The sequence below is a fragment of the Fusarium keratoplasticum genome, chromosome 1 (genome assembly GCF_025433545.1).
Source record: "Fusarium keratoplasticum isolate Fu6.1 chromosome 1, whole genome shotgun sequence".
NCBI classification, from domain to species: domain Eukaryota; kingdom Fungi; phylum Ascomycota; class Sordariomycetes; order Hypocreales; family Nectriaceae; genus Fusarium; species Fusarium keratoplasticum.
The window spans coordinates 384,093-398,585 of NC_070529.1; the positions used below are offsets into that span (position 1 = coordinate 384,093).

General features: G+C 53.2%; 6 protein-coding genes across 6 annotated transcripts; 3 read left to right on the forward strand and 3 right to left on the reverse strand.

The window, feature by feature from the left end:
• Positions 1 to 1,059: 1,059 nt before the first annotated feature.
• NCS57_00013000 (uncharacterized protein) lies at positions 1,060 to 2,712 on the reverse strand (the record flags this gene model as incomplete). The annotated part of the gene is made up of 3 exons (XM_053050222.1): positions 1,060 to 1,980; positions 2,031 to 2,469; positions 2,519 to 2,712. 3 exons carry the CDS (start codon positions 2,710 to 2,712, stop codon positions 1,060 to 1,062), a joined length of 1,554 nt encoding a protein of 517 aa, XP_052918737.1.
• Positions 2,713 to 3,554: 842 nt separating this feature from the next.
• Positions 3,555 to 6,881, reverse strand: NCS57_00013100 (uncharacterized protein; the record flags this gene model as incomplete). Its single annotated transcript, XM_053050223.1, has 2 exons — positions 3,555 to 4,033; positions 4,085 to 6,881. 2 exons carry the CDS (start codon positions 6,879 to 6,881, stop codon positions 3,555 to 3,557), a joined length of 3,276 nt encoding a protein of 1,091 aa, XP_052918738.1.
• A 466-nt stretch (positions 6,882 to 7,347) lies between these two features.
• On the forward strand, positions 7,348 to 9,739 carry NCS57_00013200 (uncharacterized protein; the record flags this gene model as incomplete). Its single annotated transcript, XM_053050224.1, has 9 exons — positions 7,348 to 7,447; positions 7,497 to 7,933; positions 7,986 to 8,156; positions 8,205 to 8,246; positions 8,300 to 8,366; positions 8,417 to 8,832; positions 8,883 to 8,989; positions 9,042 to 9,415; positions 9,468 to 9,739. The coding sequence occupies 9 exons, from the start codon at positions 7,348 to 7,350 to the stop codon at positions 9,737 to 9,739; spliced, it is 1,986 nt and encodes a 661-aa protein (XP_052918739.1).
• Positions 9,740 to 10,294: 555 nt separating this feature from the next.
• NCS57_00013300 (uncharacterized protein) lies at positions 10,295 to 11,143 on the forward strand (the record flags this gene model as incomplete). The annotated part of the gene is made up of 1 exon (XM_053050225.1): positions 10,295 to 11,143. The coding sequence occupies one exon, from the start codon at positions 10,295 to 10,297 to the stop codon at positions 11,141 to 11,143; it is 849 nt and encodes a 282-aa protein (XP_052918740.1).
• Positions 11,144 to 11,588: 445 nt separating this feature from the next.
• On the forward strand, positions 11,589 to 12,647 carry NCS57_00013400 (WLM domain-containing protein; the record flags this gene model as incomplete). The annotated part of the gene is made up of 1 exon (XM_053050226.1): positions 11,589 to 12,647. The coding sequence occupies one exon, from the start codon at positions 11,589 to 11,591 to the stop codon at positions 12,645 to 12,647; it is 1,059 nt and encodes a 352-aa protein (XP_052918741.1).
• Positions 12,648 to 12,883: 236 nt separating this feature from the next.
• Positions 12,884 to 14,236, reverse strand: NCS57_00013500 (uncharacterized protein; the record flags this gene model as incomplete). The annotated part of the gene is made up of 2 exons (XM_053050227.1): positions 13,646 to 14,236; positions 12,884 to 13,597 (listed from the first exon to the last, which is right to left on the reverse strand). Exons 1-2 carry the CDS (start codon positions 14,135 to 14,137, stop codon positions 12,884 to 12,886), a joined length of 1,206 nt encoding a protein of 401 aa, XP_052918742.1. The 5' UTR covers positions 14,138 to 14,236.
• Between the last annotated feature and the right edge of the window lie 257 nt (positions 14,237 to 14,493).

Consider the following 14,493-nt stretch of genomic DNA (forward strand, 5'->3'; position numbering starts at 1 on the left):
GGAATACCTGTACAGACAGCTCTGTGAACGGCAAGCCAGCGAGAGATTCGCCCTTGCTACGGGTGGTCTTGGCCGCGCCCTTGCTTCTGCTACATGGCTTCATGAGCTTTGGGATGACGTCTTCGTCGAGGGTTTGAAAGGGGTGCCCAGCGATCACTACATCTCGAATGCGTTTCACCTCCTTCGCACTGCGTCAGAGGTTGAATATCCTATTCACCGTGACGACCTTGCGTATTGCTTGTGTCTCTCAAAACGTGAGGATGCCGCTGCGGCAGATGTTACACGCTCCTCTCGCCTTGGCGATGACCTTATCCGGTCGATTCCTCTTGATACCGACCGCGGTCTGCTTCGAGACAAGTTGTGTCGAGAGGTTCGCGAGGGATTTAGCCCAGATGAGGCGATGGCATGTGTGAATCAGAGCAAAAAGGAGCACCCCAGCTTCGTCAAGAAAATACGCGAGCTCATCACCCAAGAAAACAACGACATGTTGTGCGTCAACATGGCATGGTATCTGAGCCGGAATCACAACATCCCCAACGCAAAGCGTCCAGCCGAGTGTTGGCGACAGCTTCTCATGCACAAAATGCGGCAGAGATCCCCTGGGCTTCTCGAACGAGTCGGTGACGCTCTTCCCACGTCCAAGTTGTGGGTAGACTGGCAGACTCACCTACGGTGGCTGTACCAAGACAGACACTACGATCCAGAGGGGGGACTCGGGTTCACGCCTGAAAAGTTCAATGCGGTTACGGTTCGGAAGATGGGGATTGGGAGGTCGGTGAGCATGAGCACAAGCTCGACGGGGAGCAGCGGAGGATATCCGTATTTGGGGAGAGATTTTGGTAGGGATTAACAGATTGATGATTTGGTATGTTTATGTGATTTTACGTGGTTATGAAGGCGTTTATGATGTCTGTATTGTAGTTGAGAAAGGAGTTGGTTATGATAGACAATCAAATCTATAATTCCGCTCAAATTTTATGGCTAAATTACACTAATAGATATATAAAATCATACATTTTACTAGTAAAAAAACCTGAAACATAACCGCTTAGCTTGCAATTAGGCCATATCCCGCTCATGCCCAGGAACGGGGTTGTAGGCGTTATAGGGGTTCGTCGAAGGATACGGCGGTCCACCCATCGGCCGAACTGCTGGTCGCGTACCAGTCGGTTGAGGAGACAGCGATCCAGACTCTGGTCCATAGTTTCTGGCCGGAGGCGGGAAGAGGGGCATCGTGTTGATAGACTGCGTGTCTGACTGAGGAACTTGAGTGTAGGTTGACCTTGAGCTTGGCCTTGTTCTCCGTACGTTCTCAAGAGGAACATCGTCGTGAATAGGAGACAATCTCGGGTTCGATGGCTGTCTAGCGTGTCGCTGAGTGCGAGATCCATTGAGGGTCGAGGCTGGCGAGGTACCGCCGCCCCCAGAGGCAGATCTCCGACCAAGGTTCCCAAAGGCATTCTCAGTAAAGTTGGTGATGGCCGAGATGTTGCGGTTCTCAATGCTACTGAAGAACCTCCCCTCCCTCGGGTTGAGCGTGCCAAACTTGTTGCGCAAGAAGCGAATGTACTGTCTCGCAAGTTTCCGCTGGTCTTCCCTCGGCGTGTTAAGAGTCTCGAACGACATCTCAAGAACTTCATCAAGATTTCGTTCCGTCTTGTCAAGCACCTCACGGAAGGGAGGAGCCAAAGTTCGTCCGTGTGATGTACCGTCGTTGAGCTCGTCGAGGATGTATTTGCGGACTTCACCCTTGACAGGTCTTGTGACAGCGTGTTCTTGAACCTTGCCGGACGTGATATCCCAGGCGAGCCAGGCCATTACTGAAAAGTAGAGCACGCTGAGGAGACCCTCGGAGACGTCTTTGAAGAGAAGCGTGTCTTGGCGAGTGTTGCCAGGCATGTAGGTCCTGATAACGACGGCGAATTGAAGTACCGAGCGGATAAGGAGAAGAATCGTGGCACCGTAAAACACATTGTGATACTATATCCATGTTAGCATCTTGTATATCAGAGCAAGGATAATTGACGAACCTTTTGCCGTTCTCCATCAATCTTAACAGCCCTCAAGATGATAGCATCCGTCGCAGCAGCAAAAATCATGAGACAAAACCCAAAAACCAAGCCGGTAGTAGCAAGTTCAAAATGCGTCCACTTGTCCGAAACATCAGCAATGATGTTGAGACTATAAAACCTCATCCAAACGACAGCCAGAGAAAACCCCAGCAGCCATTGAAAGAATGACACCATGAATACCAAAAAGAGCCCGAATTTGGCGGATACCCACCACCAGTTGCGGCGCTCAGAGTTGGCTTTTATCTCGCGCCAGAGGATGGCGTATGTTCCCCAGATTAGGAGGATGGTCGAGGCGAGGTGGAAGGCTTCCCAGAAGGGGGCGAGGAGGATGTACCCGAAGACGACGGAGCGTTGGTCGAAATGTAGCCATCTGTCGATGACGACGATAAAGTACCAGCTAGCACAAGTTAGAAAGTTGTAACCCTCAAGAAAAAGAGCAGACTTACAAGCAGAGAAAAGCTGTGCCGTAGAGGATAGTGTTGAATTCCTTCCAAAGCTCCTTCGGCCTATGCAACAGCCAAAAGAAGGCCCAGATAAAGAAACCAGTAGCAAAGAACCATATCGTAACAAACACAGCTCCCACGACGTCTCCCTCGGGGAGAGGTTCGGGAGATAGATTCCAAAGGGTCTTGTTCTGCATGTTTGAGAAGGCTTTGGGGGTCTTGGAGGGAGGAATTCAGCAGAAAAGCTCAGGACTCGACCTTTTTGTCGATATTTCTCTCCCAAGGTCATTCAATCCCTTGAGCCGCTCTCTATCGAGTGCCTAGCATCGCACCTTGCTGCATCCGCCTCCTCACTCAGCCTGCTTTCTACAATCTCCACCCCCCATGTCCAAAACTCCCAAGTCACTCCAAGTACCTCTCGACCAGTACATCAAGATACAAGAAAAAGCAGGCTGTGTGACAAAGACCTGCCTGCAGACATGCTACAATATTTCGTCTGAAAATCTGCCTATCACAGTTGTGAGTTTCACAGCCTGATTCTCTCCCGCACGCAGCGGCCCGCCGATGTGATGGTAACTAATGCACCTCGCGACGCGCCCATGAGCCGAGAGGCGTTCTCAAGAGCCAATGCACGTCTCGTGATACCAAGCCGCATATTAGTTTCCCTTTGACAAGGATTGAAAATGCACCCCATGCAAGGGTGTGTGCAGCCTGGGGTCGAAGGATTGCGGGAGGGCTGAGTTGACGTGGGGGAGAAGCTAGGCTAGGGGAATGCCCTCCGTTAAGCCCTTTCAGCCGCAGCAAGCCACTAGACGCGGGACGGGCAAACAGAGACTGGGGTTTTGTCAGCGGGTGGTGTAAGGGAGTTTCGGTATGTCTTGGGTATGTCTCGGCCATTGAAGCCGAGACTGGAGAGTTGCGGCAATGAATATGATGCCCTTCAAGTATTGGACGAGTTGGATACCATCAAGAGTGCAGAGTCAAGTGTAATACATCCATTAATCTACAGTTAGAAATAAACAACCTATGCAGAAATTACTCAGTATCCCGCCTTGACCGACACAAAATCCCCCTTGACAATAACCCTCTCAGCCTTAAAGTCATTCCGCCCATCACCCACCCTACGAATACACGGCTGAATCATGAGATCGACAATAGCACTACCAGACCCCATGCCCGCCTCATCCTTGAACCTGTCTACGTTTGCACTCTCGCCATGCTCGCACGAGTCCAGGTAGATCTGGGCCCGTTGTGAGGCCATCTCGAGCGCCAGAGTGCCCAGGCCCTCGACAAACTCGGCGATCTCGCCGCTGGCTTGGGGGTCTAGCCGGCTGCCGCTCGCCCGCTGTAGAGAGGCTAGCAGGTCGTTTGTCACCAGCTGAACATTGGCCTGGAAGAACCTCAGGTAGTAGTCGTCCGAGGCTGAGCCCTGACGCCATTTCTTGAGGAGTGTCCCGAAGAAGTCGGCGCGCCAGGAATTCATTTTTTTGGTGTTGGGCAGGATGAGTTCCCGTGAACCTATAATCGCATGAGTATCAGACCAAAAAACATGCACTTTGTAGAACGTACCTCTAGGGTCGGGAATAGCCCAGACCTGGAATAAGTGATCCATGGCATCAAAGCCATCGCTTCCCTGACATCCAAGGGCACCAAATCCGAAAGGCCGGTCAAAGAAGCCTCGCATGATGATTCTCCAGCAAACGTGGCGCACAAACTTGGGCCAATTTCGACCTCCCTGCTCAGCGTTCCTGGTCAAGAAGTTGTCAGGATCAAGCTCAGGGTCGAATGAGTAGTCGTTTGGACGTGGAACCCAGTAGTTGAGGTTGTTGATGCGTTGAGCAATGTGTAAGAAGTTGCTCCTGAACTCATCATCTGGCGTAGCCACGTAGTCGTTCAGGTTGCTGTAGCTCGCCATGCGTTTGTGCGCCGCCGTCAACTCGTTCTGAAGCTTGGTCGTATCAGCCCTCAACTTGGCTCTGAATCTCTCCTCAAGGTTCTTGGCATCAGCGTCTCGTCGAGCAATTTCGGCTTCATGCTCGGCCGTCATCTCCTCAACGACTCTTTGATGGCTCAATGCCATGTCGGTAATGGTGCCCTCGAGCTCCTCCTGCTTCTTCTTGGAATTCTCATTGAGAGTGCTGATTTGGCGAGAACAGATTGCCTGCATTTTGGCAATCTCGTCCTTCTTTTCCTTCTCGAGCTCCAAGCAGCGAGCAAGCGCTGTATCACTGCTCTGCTTGTAGGCATCTCTCTCATTGGTGGTCGTCGCGAGACTGTGATCAAGCTGCTTGTTGATCTTGAGAGCATTCTCCAGCTCCAAGTCCTTCTGCTGAGCAGTCTCCCAGTACTGATTGCATTCTGTTCGAGCTTTGTTCCTCTCTCCAACCACGCGATTCAAGCTAGAATTCGCTTTTTGTAGCTCAGTTGTCGTCTGCTCGTAGTGGTTTTGGTACATCGCCGACTCCTGTTGGGCAGTGTTTCGCTCACCCACGGCGGTCTGGTAGTCCTGCTCGGATGCCTCAAGTTTCTTCTGTGTAGATTTGAGAGTATCCTTGAGGCCGCGTACATGAGTCTGCATACTGTCGCGTTCTGCCGCAGCTGTTCGTCTGGCATTTTCAGCCTTGGTCCAGTCATCCTGCATCTGATGGATTTGACGATTCCGAGCCTCAACCACTGAATTGAGTCTCGCAATCTCATCCTTCAGCTTCCCGACAGAACCACTATAGCTCTTGATCTGTTGATCTTTGTTTTCGACTGCATGTTTGCGCTTTTCAAGCTCCTTGTTTGCCCACTGCAACACTGTACCGAGTTGGTCGACATAGGGGTCCTTTGGAACCTTGTGTTGCTTTTGGAAGGCCTTGAGCTTCCTGGACCAGTCGTCTAGGTTCGAATTTTGAGTAGCAGGCTTGTGGAGTGTTTGATGCTGTTTCTGGGTTCCTCCATTTCTGCGGAATCTGTCACGAAGGCCAGAGCCTCGGCGCTCTTCAGACTCCACGTGCTGTTCCGTAGACTGATGTGACCATTGATCGTCGTCGTTATCGTCGTCGTCATCGAGTATATAGTTGAAAGGATCCGTTTCCCTGACAGGGTCCGATCTCCGATCACGTTCGTCAGGAATGTGGTCTTTGTTGATGGGAGGATCTGGTCGAACAGCCTCTGCCCGAGTAGCTTCTGATCGAGCAGCTTCTGATCGAGCAGCTCCAGACCGGGCAGCTTCAGACCGGGCAGCTTCAGACCTGTGAGCCTCAGACCGAGCAACCTCAGACCGAACAGTATCTGACCGAACAGTATCTGAACGAACAGCTTCTGACCAGGCAGCTTCTGATCGAGCAACTTCCGATCGGGCAGCCTCAGACCGAAGAGCATCTGACCGAACAGTATCTGAACGAACAGCTTCAGACCGGACAGACCGAATGGCTTCAGGCCGAACACCATCAGACTGAGCCACCTCTGACCGAACAGCATCTGAACGAACGACTTCTGGTCTCACGCTTGTTCCTCTTAGTGGAACAAGTTGGAGAGGAACCGTATCGTTCTGGGCAGTCGGATAGGGAGGGTTCCCAGTAGTTGAACCAACAGGCCTTCTCTGCGTGGCGCTAGAAGTTTGAGATTGAAAGGCGAGGGCGGCAGCTGCTCGGGCTGTATCCATTGGAGGTTGCGAAGGACCTGCCTTGTGCTGGTCAGGCGACGATGGAAGTCCGCCTGTTCGTTCAGAGTAAGACTCATTGCGGTGTCGAGTCGCACGAGGCGAATCTCGCCCATTGGTGTTTCCTGTCTGGCCTCGCATCGTTTCTTCTGGATCTTGACTTGTTTCTGTTGAAGTCGGTTCTTCCACTGGCATCTCAACCAGCTCGGTGTCTATCATGCGCTCTGAGGGAAGCTCAACCATAAGCCTCGGGGCATCACTCTGAGTTGATGTGACCTGAGGGGGACTCCGAGTCGACGTCCCTCGAGAAGTTTCGGAGGATGGTTGTGTGACTGGTTGGCCGTCTATCTCGTGCTCGTTCTTCCAGATAGATCCGCTCTCAATGCGAGACCTGTAGGGCGATGCGGATTGTGTGCCCGGGGTCGAGCCGTCTGGATTTCGTTGCGGGGACTCGACTGAAGGAGTCGCAGTTGCGCTGCTCCAATATGAAGTGCTCGGTGTCGCTCGACCCGATAGATTATCAGTCGAGGTGAAGCCAAGCTCTGCTTGCCGACGAGCAGCTTCACGCTTCTGAGTCGCGTATTGATTGTGAATTGGAGTATCTGGCAGTTCGGGGGCGACGACTTCTTCGACCTGAGGTTCCCCTCTATTGGTGAACTTGCCCTTGAGCTTGCTCCAGCGCCGGCTGGACTTGGACTCGTCTCGGGGCTTGGGGGGCATGGCGAAAGAGGAGAGAAGAGCAATGGCTTGACATCAAACTGGTTTGCCAAAAGAGAGAGCCGCGATGATGAACAAAAGAACTCTAGCTTCCCCTCTACTTGCTGCAAGTAAAGTCAAGACAAGACGAGACAGCCTTGAACCGAGACGGGCAGCGGGCTGAGCCTGTCACAGCCCTGGTAGGCTCCCCATGGAGGCTGCGTCAACCTCATCCCGCGTGTCGGGTTGTGGTGGAGGTGGAGGTGTGAGAAGGCGCACCAGCTCGAGAGCCTGAAAGATACATGTCTAGGTAGACGCCCCCTAATTACCAAGCCTCACACCCAACGCAAGCTAGCATGGCAGCCCGTTTATATCCTCCTGCCATTAATCATCTCGGATCCTTGATTGAAAAGAAATACAATCTTTCGTGCCATCTTTTTCGTAAGAACTTGTCTTTCAGGAAAGAGTCAACCCTTAACCTGACGCCCCAATGGATGAGTTTGATCTTGGCCCCGACATCCCCATCGAGGGCACCACAGGCGAGGCGCCTCGCTTCATCTTTTGCTTCGACTTTGGGACAACATTTACTGGTGAGTTTCCCCGATTCCCGCTGTAATTTTCCAGGTGTTAACTCTCTAGGCGTCGCCTGGGCTCTTGTAAACGGAACAAGTCCACCAAGACTCAGAGACATCCAAGTCGTCAGCGCCTGGGCTTCCGATTACATCCAGGACAAAGTCCCCTCTCTCTACACATACTCGCCTGAACACGGCCAGAGGTGGGGATGGGACATTGAGAACAACATGTACGTCATCCGACAGCCCAAGCTGGAGCTGCCGGAACCAAAGACGCTCGACGCCCTGAAGAAGCTCAAGTGCGCCGTCAAGTATGATCGCATCTTGCGTGAGGCTATTGAGAATGGCACTCGGCTTCCAATTCATGTGACAAAGGGTCCGTACGATGTTACTAGAGACTATCTCTTCGAGGTAGCCAAGGCGGCGCACGATTCTGTCGAGAAGAACCTTCCGCCAGGTCAACTCAAGGACTTTCCCATTGATATCGTCGTAACACACCCAGCGGTAAGTTAACAGCGAAACTGCCATTCAATTGCAATGGCTAATTAGAATACAGGAATGGGATGAGAGGGCAAGGAGCATGACCTTCAAGGCAGTACATGCCGCGTTCAAATATGGATTCAGAGACAGCAAGCTCGGTACTTCACGCCTGACGACAGAACCTGAAGCGTGTGCGCAGTACACGCTGGAAGCTGCCCAGAGCGAAGGCATCATGGATATTCGAGAGGTTTGTGCTCACTTTCTAGGCACTGGGTCAACTGCTAACGCTATGTAGGGAGAGTGTTTCGTGGTTGTCGACGCTGGTGGCGGCACAGTCGTAAGTATAACACCCAAACGTTGAGAGATGCGTATTCTTACCGTACTGTTTAGGATCTGGTCTCCTACTACGTGCAAAGTCTGAGTCCCTTCCAGCCCAAGAAGGTGACCCGTCCAAGTGGTAAGTCTTTGTCCAAGCCAGTATCACCAAGTGTTAACAATATGTCCCAGGCGGCAAATGCGGTGCTACCTGCATCGACAGGTATTTCCTCTTCGAATACCTCCCCGCCAAACTAGGCGCCGAGTACGACGCTCTAGCCCCAGGCGTCCTTGAAGCCCGAGATCAAGATCAGAGTGGCGGCCAAGTCGTCTTGAGCACAGGTCTTCAGTCCATCCTCAAAGAGTTCCAGCTTATCAAGCACGAGTTTGAGGGACGCAAGGCCCGCGGCCAGGCTGGAGACATTAAAGTTCTCAACCTACCTCACGGCTTCGGCAACAGGAACGATCCTGCACGAGGAATTCGTGATGGGCAGTTGCTCATCTCGAGTGCTGATCTTGAGATCATGTTCCGGGAGTCTGTTCCTGAGATTCTACGTCTCATTGAGGGCCAACTCTCAGCAGTCGAGAACAAACACATGAAGGCCAAGGTAAGATAGCCGGCTCTATCCCAGTGAACCAACTTCTAATGTGTTTTCAGGCCATCTTCCTCTCAGGCGGCTTCTCTGGAAGCAAATACCTTCGCGATTGTGTCGAACATTTTGCCAGGAGCCGTGACGTCGGCTTCTACTGGCCCGAAAAGGAGAGGTATGCTTGACCCCGACTTCAAAGCAAACATTCAATTACTGACCTATTTCAGTTGGTCTGCCGTCGCCCGAGGAGGTGTTGTAATGGGCCTCAGCAGCGGCGGCGAATACCGCCAAGCCCCCATCTGCCATCAAAGCCCCTGCCATATCGGCGTAGTCCTCGCAGAGCCATTCGCAAACTTTTCCCACGAGCCCGAGCAGCGCTATCTGGACACTCACGACGGAAAGGCCCGGGCCAAGAACAACATCAAATGGCTCGTCCTTAAGGGCGACCTGATCGAGAACGAACTCTACGTCAAGCAGAGGATCGTCAGGAAACTGCCCAAGCGCATGAACCCTGCGAGCCGGCTTACAGTCGTCTTTGACACTTGGGATTACATTGGCGAGCATGCCAACGAGCCGCCGACAAACCTACACGAAACGCCAGGTAAGTTTCAATAGCCCCATCACACCTGTGATAGCACTAACACCACAATCAGGCAGGACAATCGAGCGCATCGGAGCAGGCAAGAGGGAAGCCAAGAAGTGGGACTTTCAGCTCCCGCAACCAAAGCCCAACCAGTGGAAGGCGGTCGGCAGCTCGTCAGGATGGTACCAGCTAGACATGGATCTCGAAATCACAGTCACAAAGGACCGCGCGAGCATCCAGCTCACGCCGACTCAGAGGGCAGAGTACGGGGAGCCTGAGGAGCCGCTCCTCAACGAGTCACACGTCTTCAACCCGAGAGCTGCGGAGGATGGCTTCATGTAGCTGTAGGGCTAGCTAGATGCATGCAGGGAAAGGGACCGGGGTTCTATTGGATAGTTCAGCGTCAATGTATCAACTTGTATCAAGCCATTGTCTCTCTACGTACCTCTCCTAATCCATGCTTGCACTTTCAAGCCTCGTTGCCTCGCGGCAAGGGAGATATTGCAATAGTCTTGTTACCCCTCAAGGGTGTCGGACTTGCACACGAACGAGGCAGTGTCTGCAATGTCTGCAGGTCTGGACTATTGGTTCAGTTCCAGGGTTGAAAAGAGACGCCTGCAGGATGCGGGCGGCTGTGGAAATTGCTATCGCCAAGGTTCTAGGCTTCCCGGGTGTGTGGGTGTGTCGACGGGATATGCCTTCATGACAGCCTTGTTGGTGTGAGGGGGGCTTCTCGTAGCACAGCCGAGTGCGGCTCTCCAGTTTGCCTAGCCCACCAACACATTCTGTGAGTAGTTCTTTTATCATGAGAGAGGGTGTTTTGCATTTTGTCTTCACTTGAGACTGCAATACCATCTTCGACAATCCATCTCAACTCACCTCTTTCCAACCGGCATCATGAAGTCCTGGGATGGCCTCAACTACTACACAACCAACACAACCCTCTGGGTTGAGCTCATGAACCGCAGCACCGAGGAATGGGGCATCGGCTATCTCCCAGCCAAGCTGGTAGCCATCCCGGGCAAGTTCAACAGCAGCTACAACATCTCAGACGACGCCATCCTCATCCAGCACGCGGCCCAGAGCAAGGCCGGCAGCCGCGACACGGAAAAGATCATCTTTGGCGTCGCGTCCGGCATCGTCATCCTCTTTATGGCGGCGTGGATCGTGTACAATTTTGACGATCTTAAGCCGCCAAAGGACGATGATGAAGGCGCAGGCACAAAGACTGGTGAAGATGCCACCAGCACGCGCACCAGGACGACAGAGGTCACTGCCAACGAGAAGGACGCCCAAGAATTTGGAGCGTTTTGCCAGCAGCTCAAAGACTTTTACTACAGCGACAAAAAGTCCGAACTCGAAGCCGCAGAGCGCGACATTGTTGAAGAGAGCGGCCCAACTGTCGAGAAGCCCTGGGTGGGCGACATAGAAGAAGCATCCGCACTCCTCCGCAAGCTATACAGCCTCAAGATTACGATGCGCAACGACGGCGACTCGGAGCATGTCACTCTCGCAGAGCGCAACAGACACCTCGCCGAGAGCGATGCCATTCTTGCAGAGGTCAACCGGCTCATCGAGGTGAGGGCTGCCGCGATGCGTGATCCCAGCCAGCTGAGGGCCGAAGGCGAGGATATGACCGAAATGGAGGAGATTGAGACGGCATTGAGCGAGATAGAAGCCGAGAACCATGCGCCGATGCGCTGGGATGATTCGCAGCGAAGCAGGGTGAGCAGGGTATCGCGATAATTGTCTTTGTTAATTTTTGGTGTTCCATGATATCCCTTTCTCTTGTATAATAATCTCCAAGTCGAAAAAAACGGCTTTCATAGCATGACCAAGCCAGTAATTGATCATATTTGTCGGGTTTATCGGTCAATTCTCATCGCGAATAGTCGGATCGCTATCTCCGTTGGTGGTTGTCATCGTGAGCGTGGTGAGGCTGGTGTCTCCAGGCAGTGGCAGTGACGTATTACAAAGCAACGCCGAACTTGGCCGAACACCATGGTAGGAATAACTTCTACCTTTAACCTGGCTGGATGTGAATGCATATTTATTCAATCTCTCTACCTCCTTATCATCTTATCTACTAGAACTCAATCTCAACAACATACAGACCGAATCTATTATCTCAACGTCCCAATCTAATCTCACCATCGCAACACCAACCCCTCCATCGCCACCCATCACCACAATGGCCGACTCCCCCATGGCAGACGACGCCTCCACCTCCGAGTCTGCATGGCTCACCCTCTCCGTAAAGCACCGCCAAGTCACCTACGACCTCTCCTTCCCCGAAGACGCTACCGTCACCGACCTCTTTCACGAAATCGAAGTCAGCCTCGACATCCCTGTCGCAAACCAAAAGATCCTCGCCCCGAAATGTCCGCTCCTCAAATTCCCACTCAAGAACCCCGACATGCCGCTCCTAGACCTCAAGGGCAAGCCCCTGACTCTCATGGGCGCTCCCGCGGCCGAAGTACAGCAGATTCAGGACATGGCTGAGCGTGTTGCAAAGCGCAACGCCGCGCGCATGGCCCAGCGCAGCAGAGCAAGACATGCGCCTGCGCGCAAGACTGCTGAGGATTCGCAATACACTTTCCTCCAAGTCCGACCTCTACAAGGACTCCCGAATCCCGACCGCAGCCAAAAGCTGCTCCTGCGACTCAAGGAGGACCCAGGCATCCGCGCTGCGATGAAGAAGCACAAGTTTACCGTTGGACTCTTGACCGAGATGGAACCTCTGTCGCATACACAAACAACACACGAAGGTACAAGCCGAATTCTTGGATTGAATCGCAACCAGGGCGAGGTGATTGAACTACGACTTCGGACGGATGCCCACGATGGATATCGCGACTACAAGACCATCCGCAAGACTCTTTGTCACGAGCTAGCGCATAACGTTCACGGACCTCACGATCGTAACTTCTGGGATCTGTGTCATCAAATCGAGCGGGAGGTTCAGGCGGCAGATTGGAAGTCGGGAGGGCACACTATCGGAGAGACATCGAGATACACCATCTCAGGCGTGGATGAGGAGGAGTTTGAGGAAGATCACGGAGGCTGGACAGGAGGAGAATTCGTCCTGGGCGGAGTTAGCAATGCTACAACCGCGGGGCTAAGCCGAAGGGAGGTTCTTGCGCAGGCGGCGCTGGAGAGACAACGAAAGGAGGTTGAAGCTGAAAGAAAGGTGTTGGAGGCCGCTGAAAAGACACGACGGCATACACCACCTGGTGATGATTCAAAGTGAAGGTCCTTTCATGACTGAACTGGCGTTGATGGCAACGGTACCGGACATACTATAGAAGCATGGGATATTCCTGAGTGCATAGCATTGGATAGCAAGCGTAACATGGCATTAGATAATTAATATTTGAGATTACCAGACCATCTTGGGGATGAGACACCACGACAAACAATGTGATATAGGTCAGTCGTAATATGGCATTATACAATCTGGTATACAAAACTATCCTATCACGTCTCTCAATATGGCAGAGGATCCAGATTCAAGCCTTCAACACTGAACTTGAAAGCGTCGTTCCTCGAATAGCTTCCAGCAGCATCAAGATCCAGACGACCCCTGATACAGTCACGGAAATCGACATCAGCATAGACCAAACCGTCAGGGTCCTCCCACTGCGGCCCAGCAATGACGTCGCCAAACGGAGAAACGATCGAGGAACCGCCACGCGAGAGGAACTCGGTCTTGTGGGTCTGGGAACGACTCGATGTCGAGAGAGGAGCGGGGGTCTCGCCATCCTCATCGCAGCAGAGGACAATCTCGTTACCATCTTCGTCAAAGACAGACTTGCGGCGGCGGCGTGTGGGCGACTTTGGCAGTGCAATCTCGAAGCCATCTTCAGTGAGGGTCGAATTCCTTCTTCCCCTCGTAGTAGGCGGCGCAGAGCCGTTGGTCTCACCTCCAGTCTTGGGAATGCACATGTTGCTACTGACAACGAAGCAACGTCCCTCAACACCAACAGTGCGCATCAGACCAAGCCAGGCATCGCGGTTATCAGCGGTGGGGGCAAGATACAGGTTGATGTTCTGGGCGTAGAGACTCTGGCGTAGAAGAGGCATGTAGTTCTCCCAGCAGATGGCAGCAGCGAGGTTGATGCGAACGCCGCGGATGATGGTGGTGACGGCTTGGAGGGTGCTCGGGGAAGCCTGGGCCCAGATAAGGCGCTCCGATCCGGTCTAGCGAGTGTAAGTGAGGATCTACGATACCATCGTGGGACAACTTACAGGGAGCACCTTGCGACGCTTACCCAGCATGCCCTCCTTGGGGCAAACGTAGACGACAGAGCAATACAGACTTCCACCAGCCTTCTCGATACATCCAACAACGATAAAGACGCCGGTATCTCTCGCAATCCGCTCAAGCTCCTCACGCGAGCCATCTCCACGGACCTGATCGTCATCCCCTCCGAGCTGCCTCTTCGCCCACTTGACACCCGCGCCTCCACCACCGGGTCCCACAGTGTCGCCGAGGTCAATGGCCTGCTCAAAGTAGCTGACAAACTCATCGCGGCCGGCCTGGGAGCGGTTTCCGATCTCGCAGCCAAAGCTGCTCCCGCGGGGGTACCCGCCGATGAAGGCCTCGGGGAGGAGGAGGATGTCGATGTTGGAAGCAGCCGCGCGCTGGGCGATGGAGTCAATGAGGGCGATGGTAGCAGGCGTAGACTCCTGCGTGCCCGGAGAGGCGGTGCCCAGACGGATAGTAGAAGCTGTAGCCATTTTGCAATCGCTGACCTGACGTTGGAAGAGAGAGATGCGAGGTTGAAGAGTGGTCAAGCAGACATCAGGTGAGTCAAGTAACCATACCCGCAATGGCCACCTGCCCTTCTACGTAAGGTGGCAGATTGAGAGATACGTACGTAGGGCGTAGGAGACAACTCCGACTCAGCAACGAGCGGGGCAACCAATTGTGCCATCTTCATCAGCGGATGCTTCGGCGCCATGCTCGTTCGAGCTCTCTTGTTGGAGACTCTGTCCTGGAGACTTGTCGCGGCGGAGGGTCCAAGCTGGGAGGTACAGAAAGCTACCCCGCAATGGACCTTGGAGATCCGAGAAACGGGCAGAGCCATGTCTTG